A 26,694-nucleotide genomic window follows, 5' to 3' on the forward strand; every position below is an offset into this window, starting at 1 on the left:
TTTTATCGTATGAGTATTTAACTTCTTTTCTTTAAATTTATTTATTTTACGCAGTAGTTTAATTGTTACCTTTTCAATTAAATAAGTGAGGCCGGACTGGAGATGGAGTATTGAGATAAGTTAATAAAGACTTATTTAAGAAGTGATAATTTAGCATGTTAGTAAATATAATTTAAAAAGTTGGCATGGATGCAAATTATTAAATTTCTTTGGTATGTTATTAAATTATTTTAAAGCATAAAATGCATGTTTATTCCATCAATTTATGTTTAATTATTTTTATGCATTTTATTCATAATTCATGCATGATAAGATTTAATTCATGAAATTTTAAAAGTTCACGCATTAGGATTTCTAGATGCATTTCACATTCGAACGAGGATCGGAGACCGGGGAATTTTCAGGAAAATTATTTTATTGCTCGATTTATTTTTTTAATTAAGTGGGAATGTTTTTAAGTGTATTTTTCAGAAAGAGAAATTTTTGGGTATTTTTACCCGCAATATTTTTATTTTTATCGGTACGCTAATTTTATCGAATCGGATGACTTTTTAAGGGTTCGGCTAATATTTTCAAAATCTTTTCGACATGAAATATTTTTTGGGAGCGTGTTTAGATTTAATGAGCCTACTTTTAAGCTTATTGGGCTTAAATCTTTTTTTAAAACTTTTAATTGATAATTTAAGGCCCATTACCTATTATTTAACTATATAATATATCACCTAAACTACAATTAACCTAAACCTAATTATTTTTACACCGCCGACACCTCCCTCAGCTCCCCATCCTCTCAGGTTTTCTCAAACAACACTCAAGGAAACCTTCGGCTGCACCATTCTTTGCAAATGAATAATCCTCTCGGGTCTCCCTCCTCCTGTTTTGGTCGTCGATCAACATCAGGCATGTCTTGTAACATCAGTTGTGCATCATCACGTTAATATTACTGTTATAGATGTAGTCTTGCATGAAAACTCTTGATCCAAACGTAACACGATTGATTTTCGATTTGGACATGTATTTTGCACTCCAAGCATTGCTGCTCACTTTTCTTCTGAATTTCGTGCAAAGGGTTGCTATTAGTTCGATGTTAAGGGACTGTCCATAGCAGGTTTGTGAAGTCTAAGGGCTGAAGTTGAGGTGTGATATAGTTTGGTTGGAGATCGATCAAGAGATGTAGGTGTTGGCTTCGGGCTGGCGTTTTTGTGAGAACCGCGATCGTGGGGGAGCTGCGGTTTGCATGGTGGAGCAGCCGTGGGTTAGGCTGGTTCATGAGGGTCCAGTCGAGGTCTAGGAGAGGTGGGTTAAGGGCTGGAAAAGCTGGTCTCGGTCCAGGAGCAGATCGAAGGGGGGTTTAGTTGAAGAGAGCTCGGGTAGTTGTTCTTCGAGAGGCTCGAACGTTTCCGTTTTTAGTTGCACAGCAGATGCTTCGTTTAGGATTGGTTTAGGAGTTCATTAAGGACTAAATGGTGAGTCATAAATGCTGGACATGTGGTGGTAGTTGGGTGGACCGAAGGAAATTAAGAAATGGAGCCATGTGTTGGGTTTAGGATGTTGCTTGTGGGGGTGGCCGAGAATTATTGAGTGAAGTGGGTTAGCCGTAGGTTAGAGAGCTAATTCTGAAGATTTTAGGGGCTGTTAGAGGGTATGGTAATTATGGTAAAATTTTGGGAAAAATTTGATTAAGTTTCGAGTCGATTCGGGGTAAAACCGGGACCCCGGTTCAAGTTTTAAAACAAATATATTAAGTTGGTTTTTGGACTCGAGTTTACGACTAGGAATATTTATAAAAATGTTTTGGGACATTTTAAGGGTTTTGGTAAAGTTCGGGTCAATTTTAGAGGTCCAGGGGTGAAACGATAATTTTTGGGTTTCCAGAGGCAAAATGGTCATTTTGCACCCGGGGTGAGATTTTGGTCCTAGCAGCGCCCTGAGCACAAATCATGATATTTTTAAATGTTCATGCATCACGTTTACGATTTTTACGCTATTATAATAATTATGGTGCATGCTTGGTTTAAAGGAATTAAGAGAGAAAAAGTGAGAAAGTGAAGAGCACTTCGTCTCCGCCGCGCCGCGTCGTTATTTCATTTGTTTTCTGTCAAAACAAACCAAGGCATGTTTATATCTTGTTTCACTCTTCAATCAAGCCATATAGATATTTTTAAATATCGCAAATACATGATTTTAATGCAAGAAGATCGAAATTGTTCATATTTAATTATGTTGGTTAATTATATTACGTGCAAAATATTCATTTTGAGAGTTATGCGATATTGCTTGTGGCCATTTGACTATCATGGGAGCATTATTTTACCCGGTCATCAGTTACCGGTCATGGGATCAGTACTAAACCCGGTCGTCAGTTACCGGTCATGGGATCATTACTAAACCCGGTCGTCAGTTACCGGTCATGGGAGCATTGTATTACCCGGTCACCAGTTACCGGTCATGGGAGCATTATTTCACCCGGTCGCCAGTTACCGGTCATGGGAGCACTGTATTATCCGGTCGCCAGTTACCGGTCATTTCAGTTCAGTGCAGGGGCCACTTGCGTAGACCATAATCTCAACAGAAAATTTATGACATGCTATTTCAGTACATGGCTCCAAGGAGCAAACATTTTCACTATGATTTTCAGTTCAGTTATGCACGTATTATAATTGCTCATGACAAGTTTTTTCAAATTATGCCTCATGACATGATATTTTTATCCCATGTACATTTTACTATATTTACTCGTTATTTACGATATATGCATGCTGAGTCTTTAGGCTCACTAGACTTAATTGTTGTAGGTACTGATGATGCCGGGGCCGAGGGCGGGGACCAGTGAGCTAGCTTGGGTCGGCAGTTGTGGAACCCGATGACCTCATTTTAGCAATTACCATTTTATACTTAAACATTTTATCCGTGGTTGGATTATTCTTAAATTGTTCTTTTGCAAACAAATAATTTATTTCGCTGCCATTTTGAACATTAAACTTTATTTAACGGTCTATTTTATGTATGAGGCAATTTAATTACTTTGAAAAGAAAATTTTAAATTTTCCGCAAATTTTCAAACACGAATTTTCGGGCCGTTATAGTCCGTGCTTCGTAAGTGCGGACGATAATCCACGTCCACAGGAAAATTTTAACCGTCGCTAAAATTGAATCGGCAACCATCGCTGAAATGGAAACCGTCGCTAAGTTAACCGTCGCTAAATGCCAAAATTTTGATATGAATATCAATTACATATATTGCACGCTGCAGATAATTGTATTAATGGCGGGCATATGTATGACGCGGATAATCTTGAACTTTCAATGGCATGCATCTTTGCAACATGTAATGTGCGCTGCGGAAAGAGAATTTGCGCGCTGCGAAAAACCATTTTTGTTCTAGTGAAGACAGAGAAAAAAAATAGACAAGAAATTCATCACGAAATAAGTTTTGTACCTAAAATATTCCTGCAGACGTGGATCATCGTGAAAAACTTATTTCGTGATGAATTTCTTGTCTATTTTTTTCTCTGTCTTCACTAAAACAAAAATAGTTTTTCGCAGCGCGTAAATTCTCTTTCCACAGCGCACATGACATGCTGCAAAGATGCATGCCATTGAAAGTTCAAGATTATCCGCGTCATGCATATGCCCGCCATTAATACAATTATCCGCAGCGTGCAATGTACGCCAATGATATTCATACCAAAATTTCGACATTAAGCGACGACGTTTAAACCGTCGCTGATTCCATTGCAGCGACGGTCGCTAATTTTATCGACGGTTTTCATATATATTCCATCGCTAAAATATTTCTGCGGACGTGGATCATCGTCCGTGTTTCGTGAGCACGGATTGAGATATTTTTGCAAACATTTTTTTAAAAAATTATTTTTGAAATTAATTTTAATAATTAAATTATTTTTTAAAAAAACCCATAATTTTGGGACACAACTCAGGTAGATAGCGTCGAATAAATCTAACGTAGACAGATATATTGGACCTTAACTAATATCGGGAAACGTAAAATGACGATAAAAGTTGATTTTTTCTGGCATTTTACATTTTATTTTACCTCCATGTTTTAGTATTAAATTAGTGAAGTCAGTGTGTGTGCTTGGAATTCTAATATGCATATTTATGATACGAGTATTAAAAGGATGACAAGGTTCGATGAAGGCATGGAAGGAGAAACCCAAACAGAGTCGATCAACCAAAATCAATTACAAGTATAAAGACAACTGTACATATTCTAGATACTAATTCATTCAATCATATGATACAGCTGACGAGTAGCAAAGAACGTAAGAAGTGTGAAAAGTTGGCCTCAGCAGAATAAGAAGTCTCAAGCCTCGTATGTTCAGAGAATCGTGCAAGAACACAAGCCTTGTTTCTGTTTCTTCGCCTGCTTTTTATCTGCATCACGACCGAAACAAGGAAATTATAGAAGAGGGTAGCTCAAACTCGACCCATGTGGGAACTTCTCTTTGTCATCCAAACAACAAAAAACAAGAAAGGCCAGAAATACCTATCTTTCGCATGGTGACGGGAGGCTGTACAACCACATGCATAGTAATAACTCCTCCAGAAAGGTCACCAACCAGTACTTTAGACTCGGTCAGTGTCTTTCCATTCTCCAAAAATTTTCCAGCGTGTATTAATTTCATATCATTCACTGACTTTGGTATGATAGATTTATCTACAAATGCAGAAGGTTGAAAATTAATCGATAATCAGCTAGAAATTGGACCAATAAAACAAATGGATATATTGACATTGTTTTACTTTTAAGCATTCAGTATCCATCTCCTTCCGGAGGAATTTAATAACTAGCAGATAAAAAACATTTCGACTAAATCATTTTGTCCAACACTGCTGAAAGCAAATAAATCTATTGAAGCCTCAACTCAGGCACAATCTTACTTGATGCATACGAAAGCCAGATAAATAAATCATGATCATACAACAAAATTAATACTCCAAAACCATAACAATTACAGCATTTAGCTTTTCTAAGAATAAATGAAAACACAATATCAAGCTCTTGAATGAAATACGTAAGCAATGACCCAGATCAATTGTTGAAGTTGAGAAATAGTAACACAATATATAATTGTATTATCGTAAGCAATAAATTGTCACTACCACATCCAAATAATGATCATGATTATAAAGTAAAAAAAATTCTGTGTGCGTGTGTGCCGAGGCTGAAGGACAACCTCGAGGCCACTGAGAAAGAAGTCTCTGTTTAAGAGTAGCAGCAGTAATGGACTGTGAGTAGGTTCCATGACCAATATCCGTCCCATCAAAGATTCTGAACTTAAGTTCAAGCTGCTTTTCTGCTTCAGCCATGATATCCCTCTGGTATAATCGATTGGTGAGTCCAAGAGTAAAAGAATTAGATGCACCACAATTCACCTAACAAGAATTTCCGACTCATTGAGTAACCATCAACATCTCTAAAATAAAATAATGATAAATAAATGGCAGAGATTTTGGACATGTAATTGATAACAAATTACCATACATACAAAATATGCAAACCAAATTTTCATACCTTTTTCAAAACGCAAACAACTTCAAGAGAATGCAACAATAACAGTATATTTAAATCACTACCAAGCAAACCGAGTAACAACTTTATGCTATCCAACAGATTCTCCTATCACAGAAAACCTCAGTATCGCGCATTATTTATTTCTGCTCAGAAAATTTTCATAGTAAACCTAGTCCGTATTAAGAAATTATTAGAGTACATTGATCGAGGAAAAAAACACAGACAAACACATTTCATGGCATTCGATCTTTGGAGAACACATAATTCCAAGCTTTTGAATGCAGTTCGGTATAATGTAAAAGAAACAAACTGGAATGGCCTTTAGAAATCACTTATGCAAATGTACCAGGAAAACCTTTTTTTAAAATGCCTATGTCTCTAAAGTCATTTTACCAGTTAAAATCAAAGACCGAGACAGGTTTTAGGATAAAAAATCAGCTACACTATCACAACAGACATCGAACTATTTTTCCCATAGCACTCTAAAGATCAAAACGCTTATTCTTAATGTTACCAACTTGAAACCTGAACCTAAATTAAAAAAACCCACTACAAGAAACAGAAACTGTTTGATTGCTATAATCAAGACTTTATCGGGAATTTTTACTCACTTAGATTGCAAGCACAATATTGTACACGCTATAGACTTACAATTTCTTTCGCAATACCTAAACGACATTTACACCACTCTGTGAAGGTCATTCTTGCCCCTAATACTACACAGTTATAGTTAAATAACAGGAATTTTCGGAAGCATGCGCTCACTTAGTCAGCAAATGAGTAAAAAGGGAATAGAAGAAATAATAAATCTTTTTCACTCAAATGATATTTATACCGACTTCATTGAACCTGCCAACCAAAACCAAAATTTGCCAGCAACTGAAACTAATAAACCAAAATTCCGCTAAAATCCTTGATTTTCCAATATCTAAAGATTCAAATCTGTATTCCTTCGACCGACAAAAATTAAAAAGCATAGAAAAAGGAATAGCGAAAATACACGTGATCAAGACGGCCTTTTATGAGAGATCAGAGAGGCTATAACAGATTACTCTCCGTTGTTCACTGTCGGAGATAAGTTATCAGTGATCCAAAACGTCGCCGGAGATTACGAATTCAGAATAGAGAGAGGTTTCGGCGGTGCTTGACGACGCTTGTCCGTTAGCTATTTTACTTTTTTTATTAATTATTCAATCAAAAAATTTAAGTCAGTTGTACACATAAAAAAATAAAAATAACGAGTATCAAGTATATGAATCATAAATATTAATAAATTGAGTTGATTCATAAAATTTATTATACATTTTAATTATTATTTAAATAAAAATAATATAATTATATTAAATATGTGATTCGTAGTGATAATACGTTAATTTTTGTAAGATATAATGATACGTATATAAATCATGATCATCAATAGATTGAGTAATTAATTATTGTAATTTTAATTATTATTTGGATAAAAATAATGTAATTATATAATAAGTATTGATATTTATACCTCATTTTTTGTTATTTACACTCTATTTGTGAACAAATTTGACACATTTTTTTTTACATAAAATGAAGTGTAGATAACACAAAATGGACCGTAAATATCAACTCATCTATTCTATTTTATTGAAGTTGAGGAGATAATAGTAACCATCTAGAAATGACACCAACTTTTTCTTCTAACTTTACCTTATATGATACTAATGTTATATTTTTTTAAAAAATTTCAACACGCACTTTTATTTTATTTTTTTATTTCAACAATCAAATATCAATTCAGTCATTTCATAATCTGTCAAATTTCACTTTAGTCTATCGATAAAAAAGATTGTATACAATGCATCGCGTGTGCAGAATAACTAGTTTATATTAAATATGTGATTTGTAAAGATAATACGAGAATTATTAAAATTTTAAAATAGTTTAAATATAAGATTATTACAGAAAAATCTCTCCCACACATTCTTAAGAATCTAGCCCCTTGTTTTTCTTTTGTCTGTAGTCTCTAACACCAAATTTTATTTATTCTAAACTTCCTGAGCCAATTATTTTTTTATTCAACCACCCTCTTTTAAAACGTTGGAACGCAATATTTGGTTTTTTTTTCTCTTCTACTTGGATGGTCATAGTCTCCACTCTCTTGTATCTATCTGCAAGAATGCAAATATTTGTCCGAAAAATTAGCTGGAAAATTCCTCTGTTTACTTGCGAATTTACGAGGTGAATATTTTGTTATTTTTTGATTATTTTTATTTTTTGCTTAAATCCATAAGAAATTGGTAGATTCTTCGGTTTTTATCTGAATCGATTCCTAATGGTGCAACGCCGATTGAGTTGTTTGAATACCTAATTATCGGCGTTGTTTGTATACCTAATTCAGGGACATTTCATGATTTATTTTTGAAATGACAAAAACTTGTGTGAGATGGTCTCACATGTCGTAATTTGTGAGACGAATCTCTTATTTGGGTCATCTATGAAAAAATATTACGTTTTATACTAAGAGTATTACTTTTTATTGTGAATATCGGTAAGGTTGACCAGTCTCACAAAAAAAGATTCGTGAGACCGTCTCACAAGAGAACTACTATTCTGAAATATATAAGCTATCTATATAAATATCTAATTCAAAATACATTGTACCTAAAATTGAGTTTGGAGTACCTGATTTTGTATATATACAAAAGCACCCAATTCACAATATTGATTACCCGATGTTTGCCACTGAGATCCTGGTGCCCTATTATTATCAATTAATACACTACAGATGTCATAATATGGTTTGATTCATCCATAAAATCATTACTTTGTGTGAAACCACACACTATTGGATTTTTTTTTTTGTTTCATCGAACAACAAAATTGAGCTTCATTACTATCAATTACTACGTTAAATAGGAAAATCCATACTCAAATTTACTATAACCATTCCCTATTTATGGTTAAAGATTTTTTTTTTGTGTAAAAAAACGAAAGGATAGTCACTCTGTTTAAAAATAAGTTAAGCAGTATGAGTTGTTCATACTAAGCGGATATCACTTGAATAAGAACTCAAGTAATGCAGTTGTTATCCATATAAGGTTAGATGTGTAAACATTTTACTTAATATTTTCTAATATTGTTTGATTCATCTATGTACCATTACTACGTTGCGTAATGAATGTTCGTTTACACGTCGACATGACATTCAAATGTTTAATGAGTGTGTTTCATGTGAGACCGTCTCACGGATCTTAATATGTGAGACGGGTCAACCCTACAAATATTAACAAGAAATATTAAAATAACATTAATCAATAATTAAAATCTAGAAAAATAATATAATGAAAATAAAAAAAATATCAAATATAATATTGTTTGGTCCTATTGTGGTCTTAGTCTAAATAAAATTATTCCATGAATTCAAAATAGAAGTGAAAAGTCATATTTAAGTTCATAGAAAAAAAACAAAATAAAGAAAGAATAAGAGGAATTCTCTGTGATTTAGATGTGTGTGAGGAATTCTTTCAGCTTTTGCCTCTATTTTCCTCCCTTCTTTTCCTTCTTCCGCACTGGTGCTACTTCACAGTAGCTTCTGTTCCTTTCTTCCGCGGTCTTCTGCGCTTCTTTCTTCCTGTACGTTCTCTTCTTTCTCTGCCTCTCTCTTCCGTTATGTCCCTTCCGAGCTGAATTTTTTCTCTTTAGTGCGCCTCTCCTCTTCTGCTCACGTACGCTGCTTTTTATAATTCTTCATGGGCCTAATCCTCCTATTTCTTTTTAAGCTCATCTCAAACTTAACCCTTGTAAATAAGATTGTAGATTTTATTTTCAAATATGAGATTCAATCTTTATCAAAATTTCAATAATATCAAGATAATAAAATATAAGAATATTTTATTTCTTTTCCTTTGGTATTTTCTTTCTTTGAAGTCTTGTAGATTTATTTTATTTCCAAAGTTAATCATTTTTCCTCTTTTATTTAAATCTACAATTATTAATTCAATTAAGCATATAATTAGGGATAAAAAGTCTAGATAAAGACAAATATTATCAAATCAAATCCCTAAAATCTTTATAAGATTTGGCCTTATCAATCCCCCCACACTTAAGCCTTTGTTCGTCCTCGAACAAATCAGAGAATAAAAACATAATCGAGGAATTCGTCAATGTTTCACCACAAAATTGACACAATCAACACTTTTCAACCTACTAAATTCCGTCATACTCAATCAAAAGATCACACGTCAAAAATCATAAAATTCACTTTCATTACAACTTTAAAACTCAAGCATTCACTAGAAAAGATCAAGATAATAAGACGTGTGCAGTGTGGAAGTCAAAACTCATATTCCTCAAAGGTGTTTTAGTTCAAGGAATGCTCATCTTTTCTGATTTGATATTTTTTTTTTAAGAAACTCTCCATAAGCTTGTCTTTCATACATTTCTCCACTAAATGTTGGAGGAATATGAACCGGTCAATAGGTCTTTTCAAGCTTATAATGTTAGGCCATGGCTCACGGCTACAATAAAGGTAGGGAGATTCAAAATGAGAGAAAATAAACAATTATTCCTTCAGCGCATTCCTTCATCTCTTATCTTCCTTCCCTTATGGAATTTCATCATTCATCCACCTAACGTTTTCATCTTCCTTCAACTTTTATTCATCTTCCCCCGTTATTTTTCTCTTCGGTCTTTTTTTTTCAATCCTTAACAACATTCTCTTTTAAGTTTTTCAATCACCACATCAATATTCTCCCTTCCTCTCTTTTTTATTATGTATATATATTTTTTTCATCAATCCCCTTCTCATTCATCGTGATTTTTTTTTAAAACTCCTCCAGTTTTTCTTATCAATTATCAACACATGAGAGTTATTGAAAATTTAAAGCGCTAAAGGGGTTTATTTCTCTCAAAATTAGGTAGAGGAATAGTGTATGAGCTAAAATTGGGTAGTTGATGTGGGATTTCGAAGGAATACGAATGGGGGCTAATTGTATGTCTTTGACACACTCCATTCGATTTATTAGACTCAAAAGAGAATATTAGGGATATAAATGATGCATTGGGTAGGCTCGAAAGGTTCAAACGGTCCAAAGATCGCCTAAATCATCCCTAAGTCATTCTCCTCCGTATTTTCGCCTCGAAGGATAATCAGACAAGTTTTAGATTGTTTCTTTTCTTTTTTAAAATTTTTTTTTTTTATGAGCACACCTCTTGCCAATTCGCAATTAATTCATATAAGTATGACCTAAAGTGCATAGATTATATCTCAAAATATGATATAAAACTAGTTTGTGCTCAAATCCTTCGGCTACAACTACAGCTCATCTCAATCAATTCTAGGTGTGATTCAATCTCTCGAGTGATCAAAAATCTAGGAAGTCAATTAGTATGTCATGTAATCACAAGTGCAGTTTCTCAAAGAATAATCAGAAAAAAATTTCATGCTCGAGGATTAAACAATAAAGCACATGCTAAGTGTTGTGACGTGAAACCAAACACAAATTCCCACCACACTGTATATTTACATTGTCCTCAGTGTCATGCTATTCAAAAAGAATATAAAAGTTGGATGTAGAATAGTAAGAGAGCACTTCCCTGACAGTGTTGCTTTAAATTCCATGGAGTCCTACATGGGGATGGTAGAATTCCTCAGTGCTGGAAATCTTTTATTTCAACAGTTTAGCTTTTCCAGAGTCTAAGTCATCTTACTTCATTCCAATATTCCCTACACACACCAAATCACATAGGATTAAACTAACAAAATGAAAAAAATAAAAATAAAAATGAAATGACATGAAATAAAATAAATCACTGGGTTGCCTCCCAGCAAGCGCTAAATTCATTGTCTATAGCTTGACTACGGAGAAGCATCCATCAAATAGCGGCTTCCGCCCATAGTAAATATCATAAAATATTACATATGGGTCTTAATTATATGTGCCCTCAAGCTTGGCATGATATTGACATTGTAAGCTCGTTGCTCCAACAACACTCGACAAAGACCGATTATTAGGGGAAGAACAATCTAATCCATGATCAAGCTCGTAGAAGATGTAATATTCTTGAGTTTGCTTTGATGGAAATAAAGAATCTGCTGGTGGAATATATGTTAAGACCATATATGAGTTCAAATCCTTCGACTTGTGTTCTTCTACATCCTCCAACTTCACTTCTACCTCATCTTCGCATAGGGATTCCTCGAAAAATTCTTCTTCCTCCAACTTCACTTCTGTCTCATCTTCGCATAGGAATTCTTCCAACTTCACTTCTGCCTCATCTTTGCGTATGGATTCCTCGAAGAATTCTTCTTCCTCCAGCTTCAATTATGCCTCATCTTTGCATAGGGATTGCTCATAGAATTCTTCTTCCTGATTGGTCATTATTTGATCGACAAAAATCGCTTCATCCTCTTGTTTGATTTCGGACACTGGTTGCATTAGAAGCTCAATCTGTTCATCGATGAAACACAAAGAGTTGACCATCTTCTCCCACTGGGCTATGATTTCATCTAAATGTGCACTACGCTCTTCTTGTTGCTCAAATGGTTGGTTTACAAAATTGGGGCAAAATTGTGGAGGATATTGGTGACTCCAACCCTGCAGTGAAGGATCACAATGCCAGTGGTAGTTGAAATCTGCCATTTCATTTAACAAGTGCATCGCATTGTTGTATTCCCTATTAAATAAGTGACTACCAGTTGCCAAAGCCCCATAATTTACCCAACTTCTTGTTGCCTCATCCAAACCAAAATAGAAAATTTGAATAAGAGTGTAGTTTGAAAAATAATGAAACCGAAAATTGTTTGCCAGATCATTGAATCTCCCCCAAGCAGCATAGAATGGTTCTGAGTATCGTTGGGCAAAATTCGTGAACACTCCCCGATGATCCATCTTGAAGTACCTCGCAATAAAATAAAAATAAATCAAATAAAATAGAAAAAAAATTCGAAAAAATGTCTATTCTCAAATAAGTAATTTATTCCAATATTAAATAAATTAGTCTCCGGCAACGGCGCCAAAAACTTGACCGACGATTTCGGTTGGTAATAAATCTAGCAAGCGGACTAGGTCAAGTTATAATAAATGGATGATGAGTCCAAGTATCGATCCCACAAAGACTAATATTTAATTACTAGAATTTATATCACTTAACTTAAGCTAGACAAAATAAATAAAAAGATGATATGTGGATTATTAATCTAAACTTTAAATAAAATAATTGCAATTAAAAACGACGGATTCAGATATCAAGGAGGGATTCAAATTCAAATAAATAACTAAGACACACAACGGTACCAAACTCTACTATGTCGACACGTGTTAAAATTCAATTAATTATTTAATTCTTGATAATCACGGTGAAATCCCCAAATTTATTTATTAAACGATTCCTCGAGTTAATAAACCTATTTAAGTCTAATAGTCCAATTATTTCTAATAGAATTTAATTAGATTTAAATGCATTAAATCTTCGTGGAATTTCAGTTTTCACCTAAAACCGCACACTGAAACCGAATACTATTTTTAGTCAGTTTAACCATGTGTTGATGACGTCTTTGTTGCTATATTTAATCAATCATCTTCCGATTCGTGATTAATCAACATACATGTAAATAGTTGATCAGGCTATTAACAAGAAATATTAAACTAACATCAATCAATAATTAAAATCTAGAAAAATAATATAATGTAAATAAAACAAATATCAAATAAAATATTGTTTGGCCCTATTGTGGTCATAGTCTAAATAAAATTATTCCATGAATTCAAAATAGAAGTGAAAAGTCATATTTAAGTTCATAGAAAAAAAACAAAATAAAGAAAGAATAAGAGAAATTCTCTATGATTTAGACGTGTGTGAGGAATTCCTTCAGCTTTTGCCTCTGTCTTCCTCCCTTCTTTTCCTTCTTCCGCGCTGGTGTTACTTCACAGTAGCTTCTGTTCCTTTCTTCCGCGGTCTTCTGCGCTTCTTTCTTCCTGTACGTTCTCTTCTTTCTCTGCCTCTCTCTTCCGTTATGTCCCTTCCGCGCTGAATTTTTTCTCTTTAGTGCGCCTCTCCTCTTCTGGTCACGTACGCTGCTTTTTATAATTCTTCATGGGCCTAATCCTCCAATTTCTTTTTAAGCCCATCTCAAACTTAACCCTTGTAAATAAGATTGTAGATTTTATTTTCAAATATGAGACTCAATCTTTATCAAAACTTCAATAATATCAAGATAATAAAATATAAAAATATTTTATTTCTTTTCCTTTGGTATTTTCTTTCTTTGAAGTCTTGTAGATTTATTTTATTTCCAAATTTAATCATTTTTCCTCTTTTATTTAAATCTACAATTATTAATTCAATTAAGCATATAATTAGGGATAAAAAGTCTAGATAAGGACAAATATTATCAAATCAAATCCCTAAAATCTTTATAAGATTTGGCCTTATCAAGTGTGTTTCATGTGAGACTGTTTCACAGATCTTATTATGTGAGACGGATCAACCCTACAAATATTTACAACAAAAAATAATATTCTTAGCATAAAAAGTAATACTTTTCATGGATGACCCAAATAAAGATTTGTATCACAAAATACGACTCGTGAGACCGTCTCACACAAGTTTTTGCCATGTTTGATTCATAATCAGTGTAACCACCGATAATCAAAATGATAACTATGGTACTAGGGATGGCAATGGGGCGGGATGGGTTTGTCATCCCCATTCTCGTTTCAAAAATATTAATGTTGCAAGACGGGGCTCGTACCAAAACTTATCATTTTCTATTCATATATATTAATATTAATATTTTTAAAAATAATAATATTATTATATTATTATTATTATTAATATTATTATTTTAATTATAAATATTATTTTCAGGCGGATTCGGGGATGGAGATAACATCCTCATACCAGCCTTGAATTATTTCGGAGATTTTAAAAAATCTCGAACCCGAACCGAAAAAATCGGGGATGCTCGTCCTCATTTAGGGTTTTCCTCATGGGGCCCCAAACCCGTGAGGAAAATTGTCATCCCTATATGGTACCAGATTATTGCTAACTAATACATGAAAAAGAGCAACCGATGAATTATGGGTTGGATACTTGGGTCATATTAAGGAATATCAATTCACTCACTGCACAAGTAATATCATTGTCATCCATATGAACTTAGATGTCCCAATGTTGTACCCAAGATCTCTAAAATATGTTTTGATTTATATATAGTCTATTACCTTGTGTCTATTTATATATTCTCCTAAACATAGTAACCCTATACAACCACTTATTTGGACACATTGGTTCTCTTGCCATCAGAAGACAACTATGTTACATGATTAATGCTAAAGAATACGTGAAATAGAGCATGATATTCACGGGAAATTTAGGGTCTGATTCCAGCAAGTGTTGCTAGTCCAGACACAGGTTTCAAAATTATCCTGAGCCTGAAATCGCGAATAAAACCATTAGAAGGGGGTCATGAGGGTGTCCTGGCATAGCCCCTCCGATGCTCAAGTCAGAAACTGAGGATATGAGTGGAGAGCAGCTAAAGGTTCTGCTGAAAAACAATATAGTGAATGAATTAACTGAACACTCAAACCTAGTATTTATAGGAGAATACCTGATCCCTTGATGAGCTTGTTTTCCATTTGGGCTAGGGATGGGCCAAGGGTAGTGGGCCCATCTATGGGATATCACAAGTCTCCCCCTACCGAGTCGAACTGAATCATATGTTCGAAGTTCGATTTATTGTGTTGTCCTTGGTTTACAAGGCGTGAATTATGCAGTTTTCCTCTACTGCTCACTGCCTCGACTCGTTGCCCCGTCTTGCCTATCTCGTCCTCACCCCTTCGCAGCCACGCCGGCCTCTCTTTCTCCACACGCCTCTCAACTTTGCACGCCCCTCCTTCTCCCTCGTCATTGCACTCCCTCGCCCACTCCACCCTCCCTCGCCCCTCGTGCGCCTCGCCTGCACAGCACGCACAAGCCCTCGCCCTGCCCTTCGCGCGCCTCGCCTGCACAGTGTGCACAAGCCCTCGCCCTGCCCCTCCTTCGCCTCGCCTCGCCTCGCCGCCCTCGCCTGCGCACCCCCACCCCTCCTTATGCTTGCCCACAGCACCCTCATCCCAGTGCTCGCTTTCGTTGAGTTCCTCCTCCTTGCCCAGTGCCCAAGCGCCTCACACCAGCCCAGCGCCAGCTCGCCCCTCGCCTCTGCCACGCTCGCCCGACGCCCCCTCACCCAGTGCTTCCTCCTTGCTCAGCGCTTCATCCCCGCCCAACGCCACGCGCCAGCTCACCCCTTGCCATTGCCACACTCTCCCGCTCGCCCAGCGCCTCGTTCCCCACGCTCTCTTGAGTGCCTCATCCTTGCCCAGCGCCTGAGAGCCTCTCCCCTGCCACTCTCGCCCACGCCCGAGCGCCTGACACGCCCTCGCCCCTACCAGCCTCGCCCACAAGCCCTCATCCTTGCTCTGTGTGTGCTCGCCCCCTGCCTCGCCCATGCCATCTCAAAAGCCTTCGCCCCCTTGCCAATCACCACACTCACCCAACACACCCTCGCACGCCCTCGCACTCGCCCTGCGCCCGCGGCCCTTGGTTTCTGAAGAGATTTTGCCAATACCAGGTCGATCCCCGTAATTTTTGCAGCGACAAACATATTTCGTTATTGACAAACCAAATACATTTTTCTGACACGGTATGCCCTCGTCGCCCCCATCTTCAAGGTCTTCTACTAAGCTTTTGAAGGAAAATAATTTCAACTTCCCCGCGCCCTTGACTCCTCCGCTAAAATAGTCCTTAGCAAGAAAAATAAAACTTCAACCTCCTCACCCCCTAACTCCTCTGCTAGGCTATGCCTTAGCATGAAAATAAAAATCTCACCTCATCATTTCGTAACTCCTCTGCTAAACTGGGTCTTAGTATGAAAAATCAAACTTCAACCTCCTCAATCTGCGACTCCTCTGCTAGGTGACGCCTCAGCAGAAAAATAAAATTTAATTTCCAACTCCTCACCCTATGACTCCTCTGCTAGGCGATTCCTCAGCATGAAAATAAAAGTTTCACCTCATCATCCAGTCTCCTCTACTAGGCGATGCCTTAGCAAGAAAATAAAGGATTCACCTCCTCACCTCTGACTCCTCTACTAGGCTCAGCCCAAGTAGGTAAAGTTTAACTTTTCTCCTTTCCAACTCTTCTCCTCTACTAGGCTCAGTTCAAGTAGGTAAATTTAAATTTTCTCATTCACTCTACTCCTCTACTAGGCAATGCCTTAATAGGAAAATTTTATTTTACTCCTTGAATATGCTCCTCTACTAGGCGATGCCTTAGTAGGAAAATAAAAATTTTTTCCCCAACTCTGCTCCTCTACTAGGCGACGCTTTATATGAAAATAAAATTTTTCTTCTCCACTCTACTCCTCTACTAGGCGATGTTTTAGCAGGAAAATAAAATTCTTCTCCACAACTCTGCTCCTCTGCTAGGCGATCCCTTAGCACGAAAATTTCTCCTCCCAAACTCTGCTCCTCTGTAAGGCTATGCCTTAGCAGAAAAATAAAATTTTTCTTCTCCACTTTGCTCCTTTACTAGGCGAAGTCTTAGCACAAAAATTTAATTTTTCTCCTCCCAAACTATGCTCCTCTGTTAGGCTATGCATTAGCAGGAAAATAAAATTTTTCTTCTCCACTCTGCTCCTCTACTAGGCGTTGCCTTAGTAGGAAAATAAAATTTTCTCCTTCCCAACTCCGCTCCTCTACTAGGCGATTTCTTAGCAGGAAAATAAAATTCTTCTCCACCCCAACTCTGCTCCTCTGCTAGGCAACGTCTTAACTGGAAAACTTTAACTTTTCTCCTCCCCCACTCTTCTCCTCTACTAGGCGCAGCCTAAGTAGGTAAATTTTTATTCATATCATCCTCATAATACAAAAATATTCACGAACTTAATATAAGAACTTGGATTTATTACATTTCAACTGATAACGTAAGACAAATTCAGAAACGAAATACATCAAAAATAAAGTCAATATTATTATTCATTAAGGTCGAAAGCGTTTTCGGGCCTCTTTAGATTCTTGCCCAACGCACTCTCCAACTTTCCTCTCTGCTCCTCTTGTACCTCTATAAGACAAAGTTACCCACTTTGAAGCTTCTCTGAATGACTCTAAAACTGTAAGACTGAGCTTAAGCTTCCGCGCGAATGCTCGAAACCTCTCTTTTCTTCTTCCTTCACTATTATTTCATAACAACGACGTGTGACTTTTTGGTGCCCGCACAAGACTCCAACTCCTTTTCCCTCGGGAAACTTAAGCTTCTGATGATATGTGGAAGCTACGGCCTATAAATCTTTTAGGGCTGGCCGTCCCAAGTTTCCAATATACGATGATGGAATATCTACCATCGCGAAGGTTATCATCTTAGTTACCCGCCGAGGATCATTCCCCAAGGATAAGGGAAGAACAATCTGACCCAAAGACGGGATGGAGTGTCCTACAAACCCATATAGCAGGGTGGAAACCGGCTCAAACTCAAATCCTTCCACTTTCATATGATCCAACGTTATCTTGAACAAAATGTTCACGGAGCTTCCATTATCAACAAAGATCTTTTCCACGTCATGATTGGCATGATGGTCGTCAGCTCCAAGGCTTCATTATGTGAAGCCACAACGCCTCGGAGGTCCTTCAGACCAAAACTGATGATGAGATCTTGTAGTAAGTCTGCATCCCTGGATATCTCAAAGTTCCTCAACCTTATTCCGTGTGCTTTCCGAGCCCGCTCGGAGTCTCTATGAGTAGCACCCCCCAAGATCATATGAATCATTCATCTCGTAGGGTGGTTATCCTCATTCATTCCCTTCCTCGGTTCGACGAGCTCCCGAGGAATATCTTGACCTCGACTTTCCCCTCTCTGCCCCCCGACCCTCTGATTTATCCATGAGGTCCTGGACCACGCCTAGGGGATGGGCGAGACCTCGGTAGACTCCCGAATGCGGATCCTTCTCGTCTGTCCCGCGAAGGCAATTTAGCACTTCTCTTAACCCTTCGCGACTTCTCCCACCTCCATCACCTCGTCACGACTCCTATCCAGGGGAACATGTGATAAGAATTGTCCTATGTCCCTAGCTTTATCCTTATCCTTCTTGCCCGCTCCTCTCTTCCTACCTCTCCTTTCCGCTCTCTCAACTCTACTTCCTCCAGGCCGCTGCTCCATCCTCTTATGCCGCTAGGCATCTTCTAGATTTACATATTTTTTCGCCCGATATAACAGATCATCATAACTTGATGGAGGTTTCTTGACCAACAATTTAAAGAACTCGCCTCATCTCAGTCCCTAGGTAAAGGTACTTATCATGATGTCAGAGGTAGCCGCCGGTATTTCCAGCGCTGCACTATTGAAGCGCTGGAAAAACTCCCGCAACGTTTCAGCCTCTTGCTGTTTCATCACAAACAGACTCAAATAGTTTTTCTGGTGCCTCTTGCTGCTGGAAAATTGGTGCAAGAAAGCTGTAGAGAAATCCTCAAAAGAATGTATGGAATTGTGTTGCAAGGTGTTAAACCATTGCTGAGCTGACCTCACTAGAATACCTAGGAATACTCTGCACCTGACACCATCTGAATATTGATGTAACAGAGCCGCATTCTCAAACCTCCCCAAGTGTTCCTCAGGGTCAGTATGTCCGTCGTATTCCCCTATATTCGACTGTCGGAAATTTAGACGAAGCCCTTCTTCTAAAATGACCAGCGAAAAAGGACTTCCTCTCTTGGGATCTGATGTTCTGCTTCCCACCTACTGCCTCAACATTCGTATTTCCTTCCACATCTCTCCCATATCCATATTCCTCGTTTGGGAGGAGTTGCGTCTCTTCAACCCTACTCTGGTGGCCTTCAACATTTTCTTCTCGATCATTGCGAGTGGCCTGTTCTTCAGCAAACATAGATTCCTGCTTCTTTCTCATGGCCTCGTCTACTGTTTGGGTAATAAATCGACCCAATTGTTCCAGGGTCAAGTTACTTACGTTCTCATTGGGAGGGGGTTGCTTGGCCTCGGTCTCGTGACGAGGGTGTTCGGATATTGTCTCATGACGAGGTTGTTTGGCTCTTGTCGCTTGACGAAGTTCTTACTGCCTCGTCTCAAGACATGGTTATTCCTGCATCGTCTCAAGATGCGGTTTTTCCTGTCTCATCTCAACACAAGATTGTTCGGGTCCCATCTGAGGACGCGACGATGCCGTGTTAGTTCTTCTGCTCCATCTCCTACCTACCATCTCTACATCTCAGCTCAAACTTCCCACAGACGGTGCCGAGTGATATTCACGGGAAATTTAGGGTCCGATTCCAGCAAGTGTCACTAGTCCAGACGCATGTTTCAAAATTATCATGAGCCTGAAATCACGAATAAGACAGTTAGAAGGAGGCTAGGAGGGTGTCCTGTCGTAGTCCCTCCGACGCTCAAGTCAGAAACTGAGGATATGAGTGGAGAGGAGCTAAGGGTGCTGCTGAAAAATAATATAGTGAATGAATTAACTGTACATTCAAACCTGGTATTTATAGGAGAATACATGGGCCCTTGATGAGCTTGTCTTCCATTTGGGGTAGGGATGGGCCAAGATTAGTGGGCCCATCCATGGAGTATCAGAGCAGTTGATGCTTTGTTGGAGTATATACATAGCTAATTTAAGGTTTGTGGTAACAAATGATAAAATAGTGTGTTGATGAAGGTCAATTACCACATCGAGTGATTACTTGTGTACTGACTGTCCATTACCATATGTGTGAGAGAATATAAGATTGAACACAATGCAATGGTGTATAAATCAATAAAACATTGTTAAGAAATATTTAATGCAACGACACACATGTAGTCTTATATGGATTATAACTGTATAACCTGAGTACTGATTCAAGTGATATCCAATTAGTGTGAGCCAACCCATATAGCATAACTTGTTTTCAATCAAAATCATTGTGGATGTAATCTTTTGAATGGCATATTGAGGGATAATACCCATTTTCGTCCTTTTTGTTTAACGCTTTTCCCATTTCAGGACCACTTCATTGTTGACTGCTTATTTAATCCTTCATGTATTTAAAATCTTCCCAAATTGGTCCCTGCCGTTATGCAAAAGTTAATATTAACGTTGACCCACAGCATGTGCCTCTCACGTGATTTTTTTCTTTTTATGGCAGTCGATTTCTCCCCAAATCAGTTTATTATTCATCCCCACGACAGCCCTAAATCCCCAAATCAAAGAATCCTAATTCGAAAGCCACGGCCAACTAGAAGAAAATTCTGCAACATCTGCAATGGTGATGGCTTTTCATTATTTTCCATGTTTTTGCTGTAGGTTCTCGATTATTGTGTTCGTACCAGTATTTTTTTGTGATATTTTATGTCATTTTGAAGTGGATATTAATTGATCTTTAATCGTTAATGGAATATATATATATATATATATATATATATATATGTACTCTATCTCAACATTTTGGAGTAGAATTTTCGTAGGTGGGTTAGCACTATTTTTCGAATTTGTCAGACACAGCATGGTATCATAATTATAATACTTGGATTTATTTTATTTGGTGTAGTTTTATTTAATTATCCTACATATGTATATTTAATTTTCGTTTTTTTTTTTGAAATTTTTCAGCAGATTATTAGTAGCATGATTACTATTTTAGTGTGTATTTTGTAATTTATCATGCGTTATCCTATGAATATTTTTTCGAAATTTTAAAATTCTTGTTTATTGTAGGGAAAAACATATGTTGTATATGTTGGACGAAAACCCGGTGTTTACGACAATTGGGAGGAGGCTCAAGTGCAAGTGAATAAATACAGTGGAGCTTCTCACAAATCCTATTGCACTAGAGAATCAGCATTGAAATCATACGATGCTTATATGAAGAAACAATCTGTTGGAGCTGCTTCTTATAACTGTAGCGAGGCAAAATGTTCAAGTTCGACATCTGATGGAAGTTCGAGTAAAAACCCAAAAGAGTATGAAAGAGTAGCCCACTTAGTAGCGGCTAAAATGGAATTGGAACGACAAAGTCGCCAAAATGCACTGAAAATGGAAGAGTTATCTACGGAGCTCAAAGAAATAATAGAGTCTCTACACCTTGGTGAAGATAAATAGAGTAGTTATTGCTTCTGTTGGTGGCGCATCTAAGTGAGGAAACGAAAGAAGAGGAGGAGAGTGATGATGCATGTGGCGCATCTATCATATTCAATTATGTTGCACTTGTTGTAAAACTAAATGTGTTCTCTGGATTATGTGATTTGAATTATGATTGCAACCACCTGTGTGTGATTGCACAATTGTGTTCTCTAGATTATGTTGCACTTCGTATCTAGAGTTTAATATTCATCTTGTGTTTGATTGCACAATTGTGTCTAATTGATCATTTTCATCTTCTGTCCGATTGCATTGCTTGTGTCTAATGTATAAAAGTGGAAGTATATTTCAATGGAACCTTCAAGATGAAAAGAACCATTATTTGGTAGTGTGGCACAGTTTAGTGGTGACGTATCATTACAAAGAAGATGCCCGAAAAAAAAAACACCACAACCACTAACTCCATTAATGATGGCATACCATTACAAGGGAGATGCAGGAAGATACAAAGCCAGTAATTCCAGGGAAAAAGAAGACAAATTTCATAACCGCAACATCCAATTCCACAACCATTAAAATCCAACAAGAAATAACTAATATGTCCACAACCATTAAAATACAACAAAACAATAACATGTTATTTTTTTGTTTTGAGTGCTCATGTCCACAACCAACTACTTTCATCAACTTTTACTTCTTCAACCACCAGTTCCGATTGGTTATGTTGATGTTTTTTTCCTTCGGTCATCCACTGAAGCTCTCAAATTAGACATAGATACGAAGTTCCTTCCGCCTTTCACAATGACATGCGTTTGTTTGTTGAGTATTTTATGGACCTGGTAAGAAGATTAAAAAAAATTGACACATATCTAACTCACAAAAAAAAATGTAACATGTTCACTTGCACTTACATTAACAGATGAGATATTGTTGGAGCTGCCACTAATTGTTACTCCAGTTGCTCGTTGTCGTATTACCTGTAAATAATCATTTTACACCGAAACTTGTAAAAAAAAATGGTCAAGTTAAACAAACAAAAATACAAAACATGTAGTTTGTAACCTGCTGTTTTTTCCTTCTTTTGAATGTTGTCTCAGCACGTTCTGCGCTTTTGTTGGATATGAATCTTTCGTTTTCATCTGACAGTGCGTCGCCTTGTGTAGTCGCACCAAGCTCGGCTTCATTGCATGTTTGTGGTGCAGATTGTAAGTCACCTATTAAATGATAAATATCATAATGCTAAAACTTGAATAAGTATCTAAAATAAAACAAAAGTAACCCCACAACATCACCTATATCTATTTCGTTGTAATTTTGTGGTGTTTCGGTTTCACCTCTGTCCATTTCATTGTTTTCTTGTGTCTCGGCTTCACCACTTGCTTTAGATATGTTGCAACTCCTTTGATTGTGTCCAAACCCACCACATGTCCGACATTTGTTGTTTCGTTTCACACCTTTCAGCTTTGATTGTCTTGAAGCTGGAACTTCATCAGGTTGTCGCCTTCTCAACTTTGCTGGCCTACCAACTTTGTCTTTATACATTGGTGGTAATGGAGGGACTACGTGGCATTCAGGCCACAGGGCTGGTCCATTAATGGGCATGATGGATCGCGAGTACCACTGCTTGTATTTCAAAACACTGTAAAAACGGTGTACATAAGCTTCCGGGTTCTCTTGCCTACACCAAATAGCACAAACAGCATGTGGACATGGAATTCCAGTCAAATCCCATTTCCTACAACTACAACTCATCCTACACAGGTCAACAGAGTGCTGCTGGTGTAAGCCTGTGATATGAAAATGTGTCTCATCAGCCATCAAAGGAGTAAGAGCAGCTGCTTCCTTGCTATTCTTTGCCAAGATAACTTTTATTTTCGGACACATCACACCATCCCATTTCTCGGCCTTCTCTCTGTTGGTTTGAAACCTGCCCATCAACAAATTTCTTATTGTTTCAAACATTGAGATGATTGGTTTTTCTCTTGCATCTAAAATCATGCTGTTGAAACACTCACACATGTTGTTAAGAAGTATATCACATTTTGGAATTGTGCTAATGTAAGCCTTGGACCAGTGTTGTTCAGGTTTTTTTGCCAACCATATGTAAGCATCATGATTAATCTTCTTCAAGTCTTCCATACGCCTTTTGAACTCTTCGACTCTTGTCGCCCTAGCCGCAGCCCAAAGAGCATTTTTTATCGCCACACCTCTGAATCCATCATATTTCATGTTGGTGTACAGATGCCTAACACAAAATCTATTTTCAGCGTTTGGAAACAAATTCTCAAATGCAGGAATCAAGCCTTTTTGCGTATCAGACATGAAGGTCCAACCATCTTGATTCTCAAAGCCAATATCGTTATCCAACAACCGCAGAAACCACATCCAACTATCCTTTGTCTCTCCTTCAACCAATGCATAAGCAATAGGAAAAATGTTGTCATTTGGATCTAGTCCAACTGCCGTCAACAACTGTCCACCGCTTTTGGTTTTCAAAAAACATCCATAAACTCCAACCACAGGTCTACAAGACTCTTTAAAGCCTTGTTTACAGGCCGAAAAGCACACATACATCCTCTGAAATCTTGGCCCATCATCTTCATCAATCAGTTTCAGAATGACAGAAGCATCTTCGTCGGACCTTTTCAGTTCAGCACAATAATTTCTTATTCGGCTAAATTGTTCCGCTATGCTACCATCAACTAGCTTCAACGCTTTTTTCCGACCCAAATAAGCTTGTTTATATGTGAGGGCCACATTCAAAGTAGATTTAACCTCTTCCCTAAACTCTTTGGTACCTAACTTGGGATTTGATTTCAATTTATTCATGAAAGTTTCACCTAACCAGCTTGACTTGATGTTTTTGTTCTTAACATTCCAATAGCAGTTTTTGTGCTCGGATTCAAAAGTTTTTATCTGCCAGCAACTGTCCTTACTCATTGGTGACACATGAATAACCCATTTACATCCTTCATTTTTGCACACACCTCGAAGCCTACTTTTGTCATTCTTCACAAAGTTAACTACCATCCCTCGTCTAATACAATGACTTTCTATTGCAAACTTTGCCTCTTTTTTTGAATCAAATATCATTCCAAGCTTCAAATCAGGATTTTCCGAATGTTCATACATTTGGAATTTCTGTGAAGCTTCCTCTTCAGAATCAAATGCACTCTCTAACTCATCAATTTCTGCACAATCATCATCTCCTTCATCACCTTGCATTCTCTCAAACAAATCATTTGAAATAGCACCATCAATGACTAAATTTTTCCCCTTTCCCTTATAATTTTCTTCTTCTTCGAAATCATATTCACTATCGTTAAATTCTACATCATCTTCACCATTCATTCCAACCCTTGTATTCGGTTGAACTTCATTCGGTTTCTCCAAAACACTTGATGCATCTATCTGATTTATTGAAACACGTTCATTATGTTCAATATAAATTTCGACTTCATAGTTTTTGGGGACATGGTTCCTAAAATCAACCACATCAGCATCACTTTCCAAATATCTACCATCGGTCAAAGATTTACCGATTTTGTGCCAAAATCTGAACCTATCTTTGTCCAGACATCCTACTTCCTTAGCATAACCCCATAGTTCAATCAAGCCTATCTTATCCATGTCCACAAAATCAAAGAATCCAGTACTCCCACCTTTGTACATTTTCCTATTGCGATTGGTTTCCATTGAACCATTGTAGTACAATTTAATTGTAACAAGAGTGGGTTCTCGCATCCAGCCTAACAAACATAATATTGACATCCTGTAAATGTGATTAATCTCGAAAAATATATCCACAAAGTCATTACATTTTAAAATAAAACATTACCGTAATTCGGGGTGAATTCAATTGAAAATTTACTTCTTCGAGCCATTACAGCCTACCACTTTAGCGAATCTACCAATATACTATTTCCAGGAAAAAAAAGGTTACATGAAAATTTGTGTCAAAAAATGCAACAAATAAATCAAGGACAACTTGCTTACTTCTTATGCGATGAGTTCTTTAAAATCGGGCTGAAAGATCTTTCAAATCGGTAATGGCAAGTACACTGATTTGGGAAGGATTCTTTGATTTGGGGATTTAGGGCTGTCGTGGGGATGACTAATAAACTGATTTGGGGAGAAATCGACTGCCATAAAAAGAAAAAAAATCACGTGAGAGGCACATGTTGTGGGTCAACGTTAATATTAACGTTTGCATAACGGCAGGGACCAATTTGGGCAGATTTTAAATACACGAAGGATTAAATAAGCAGTCAACAATGAAGTGGTCCTGAAATGGGAAAAGCGTTAGACAAGAAGGATGAAAATGGGAATTATCCCGCATATTGATGTTTCAAAGGACATTTATTATGCAAATATTTTTGGATTTTTTTTATCTTCAACATTAAAAGTGGTATGAATATAGTTAATTCCAGAACAGATTTCCTTGTTTCATGTATTAATTGTTATTAATCGAGTATCAGATTGTCCTTATGTGAAATAATCATCCATTAGTGACAAATGAGTGATTATAGGTGGTTATTATGTGATTTCCAGGCCTGTTCGGACATACGGTTCCCGCTGACAATCAAGTTGGTGAGCCGTGTGAAGGGAAACCTTCCCGCACGGTTCGGAGAGCACTAAATTGAGAGAATATATGATTGAACTCGATACAATGATATATGGATGAATCAAACATTGTTAAAAATATTTAATACAACGATACACATGTAGTTCTCATATAGACGACATCTATATAATTTGATACTGATTCAAGTGATATCCAATTAGTATGAACCAATCCATACGACCTAACTCGTTTTCAATCAAAATCTTGCGGAATCAACACTTGAATGCCATATTGATGTGTCAAAGGACATTCATTACATAAATATGTTTGGATTTTATTTCTTCAACATTAAAAATGGTATGAATATAGTAAATTCCATAACAGATTGCTCTATTAATTGTTATTAATCAGGTACCATATTGTCCTTGTGTGGAATAATAATCCATTAAAGAAAAATGAGTGATTATATATGGTATGTGTGAGAAAATATATGATTGAGCACAACACAATGGT

The 26,694-nt window shown here is 37.0% G+C and overlaps 2 protein-coding genes across 5 annotated transcripts; both read right to left on the reverse strand.

Annotated features, from left to right (window-relative positions):
- Positions 1-4,151: 4,151 nt before the first annotated feature.
- LOC140832171 (membrane-anchored ubiquitin-fold protein 3-like) lies at positions 4,152-6,731 on the reverse strand. Of its 4 annotated transcripts, none has more exons than XM_073196062.1 (5): positions 6,542-6,731; positions 5,540-5,644; positions 5,202-5,343; positions 4,511-4,681; positions 4,152-4,398 (listed from the first exon to the last, which is right to left on the reverse strand). In XM_073196062.1, the coding sequence occupies exons 3-5, from the start codon at positions 5,332-5,334 to the stop codon at positions 4,343-4,345; spliced, it is 360 nt and encodes a 119-aa protein (XP_073052163.1). In that variant the 5' UTR covers positions 5,335-5,343; positions 5,540-5,644; positions 6,542-6,731; the 3' UTR covers positions 4,152-4,342. The 4 variants fall into 4 exon arrangements, with proteins under 4 accessions (XP_073052163.1, XP_073052149.1, XP_073052156.1 ...); XM_073196048.1 differs by having other exon boundaries at positions 5,202-5,400; XM_073196055.1 differs by lacking the exon at positions 5,540-5,644.
- Positions 6,732-21,939: 15,208 nt separating this feature from the next.
- On the reverse strand, positions 21,940-25,911 carry LOC140814358 (uncharacterized). The gene is made up of 7 exons (XM_073173309.1): positions 25,456-25,911; positions 22,910-25,366; positions 22,680-22,831; positions 22,529-22,594; positions 22,296-22,368; positions 22,098-22,210; positions 21,940-21,975 (listed from the first exon to the last, which is right to left on the reverse strand). The coding sequence occupies exons 1-7, from the start codon at positions 25,499-25,501 to the stop codon at positions 21,940-21,942; spliced, it is 2,943 nt and encodes a 980-aa protein (XP_073029410.1). The 5' UTR covers positions 25,502-25,911.
- Positions 25,912-26,694: the final 783 nt, after the last annotated feature.

Source organism: Primulina eburnea, chromosome 1, assembly GCF_022965805.1.
Source record: "Primulina eburnea isolate SZY01 chromosome 1, ASM2296580v1, whole genome shotgun sequence".
NCBI lineage: Eukaryota > Viridiplantae > Streptophyta > Magnoliopsida > Lamiales > Gesneriaceae > Primulina > Primulina eburnea.